This window comes from Mus caroli, unplaced genomic scaffold (assembly GCF_900094665.2).
Source record: "Mus caroli unplaced genomic scaffold, CAROLI_EIJ_v1.1 scaffold_13148_1, whole genome shotgun sequence".
Lineage (NCBI taxonomy): Eukaryota > Metazoa > Chordata > Mammalia > Rodentia > Muridae > Mus > Mus caroli.
The window spans coordinates 30,686-32,637 of NW_018390720.1; the positions used below are offsets into that span (position 1 = coordinate 30,686).

At 37.0% G+C, this 1,952-nt stretch overlaps 1 protein-coding gene across 1 annotated transcript in view; it reads left to right on the forward strand.

The window, feature by feature from the left end:
• LOC110288794 (zinc finger protein 431-like) overlaps positions 1-1,842 on the forward strand; it is a 15,068-nt gene extending 13,226 nt beyond the window's left edge. The window contains exon 4 of the mRNA XM_021155044.2: positions 71-1,842. Coding sequence (XP_021010703.2) covers positions 71-1,460 — 1,390 coding nt within the window. The 3' untranslated portion in view covers positions 1,461-1,842. The remainder of the gene's footprint in view (positions 1-70) is intronic.
• Positions 1,843-1,952: the final 110 nt, after the last annotated feature.

Here is a 1,952-nt window from a genome sequence, read left to right on the forward strand (position 1 = left end):
ATACTGGAGAGAAACGCTACAAATGCAGTCAATGTGGTAAAGCCTATGCAGGACCCCATACTCTCCAAATACATGAAAGAACACATAGTGGAGAGAAAGCCTATGAATGTAAGCAATGTAGTAAATCCTTTGCTTCTCATGGTCAACTTCGAAAACATGAAAGAATTCATACTGGAGGGAAATGTTACAAATGTGATCAATGTTCTAAAGCCTTTGCATACCCTGGTAATCTTCAAATGCATAAAAGAATGCATACTGAACACAAACCCTATGCATGTAATCAATGTACTAAATCCTTTGCTTCTCATCGTCAACTTCGAATACATGAAAGAATTCATACTAAAGAGAAACCATATGAATGTAATCAATGTAGTAAAACCTTTGGTTGTCATGGTCAGCTTCGAATACATGAAAGAACACATACTAGAGAGAAACCCTATGAATGTAATCAATGTAGTAAATCCTTTGCTTCTCATGGTCAACTTCGACTACATGAAAGAATTCATACTGGAGAGAAACCTTACAAATGTGATCAGTGTGGCAAAGCCTTTTCACATCACGGTAATCTCAAAATGCATAAAATAACAACACATACTGAAGAGAAACCTTACAAATGTGATCAGTGTGGTAAAGGCTTTGCATATCATGGAAGGTTCCAAGTACATATAAGAGCACATACTGGAGAGAAGCCCTATGAATGTAAGCAATGTGGCAAAGCCTTTGCATGTCAAAGTTATTACCAAGTACATAAAAGAATACATACTGGAGAGAAACCCTATGAATGTAAGCAATGTGGCAAAGCCTTTGCATATCAACATTATTACCAAATACATAAAAGAATNCATACTGGAGAGAAACCCTATGAATGTAAGCAATGTGGCAAAGCCTTTGTACATCACGGTCATCTCAAAATGCATAAAATAACAACACATACTGAAGAGACACCTTACAAGTGTGATCAGTGTGGTAAAGGCTTTGCATATCATAGTATCTTCCAAGAACATAAAAGAACACATAGTGGAGAGAAGCCCTATGAATGCAAGCAATGTAGTAAATCCTTTGCTTCTCGTGGTCAACTTCGAAAACATGAAAGAATTCATACTGGAGAGAAACCTTACAAATGTGATCAATGTGGCAAAGCCTTTGTACAACTCAGTCATCTCAAAATACATAAAATAACAACACATACTGAAGAGACACCTTATAAGTGTGATCAATGTGGTAAAGGCTTTGCATATCATAGTATGTTCCAAGTACATAAAAGATCACATACTGGAGAGAAGCCCTATGAATGTAAGCAATGTGGCAAAGGCTTTGCATGTCAAAATTATTACCAAGTACATAAAAGAATACATACTGGAGAGAAACCCTATGAATGTACAGAATGTAGTAAATCCTTTGTTCGTCATGCTTCACTTCAAAGACATGAAAGAATTCATACTGGAGAGAAAAGTTATTAATGTAGACAATGTAGTAAAGCCTATTCACAATCAACTTGCCTAAAACTACATAAAAGAAGACATACTAAAGAGTAACCCTATGAATATAACTAATGTGGTAAAACCTTTCTAGTGATATTGATAGGTGTGGTGGTTTAAATATACTTGGCCTGTGGCAAGTGGCTGTATTAGGAAGTATGGCCTTTTGCAGTAGATGTGGCATTTGAGAAAGTCTGTCACTGTGGGCTTGGATTCTGAGATCCTATGCTTAAGCTCCACCCAGGGCAGAAGTGTCTTCTGGCTGCCTTTTGATCAAGTTGTCAAATTCTCCTTTCTTCCAGCACCATGTCTGCTTGGACACTGCTGTTCTTTTTGCCTTGATGATAATAGACTGAACCTTTGAATCTGTACACTACCCCCAATTAAATGTCCTTTATAAGAGTTGCCTTGGTCTTGGTATCTTTTTTCACATCAATAAAACCCAAATTAAGAAGAACTGCATAGCCAGGCAGT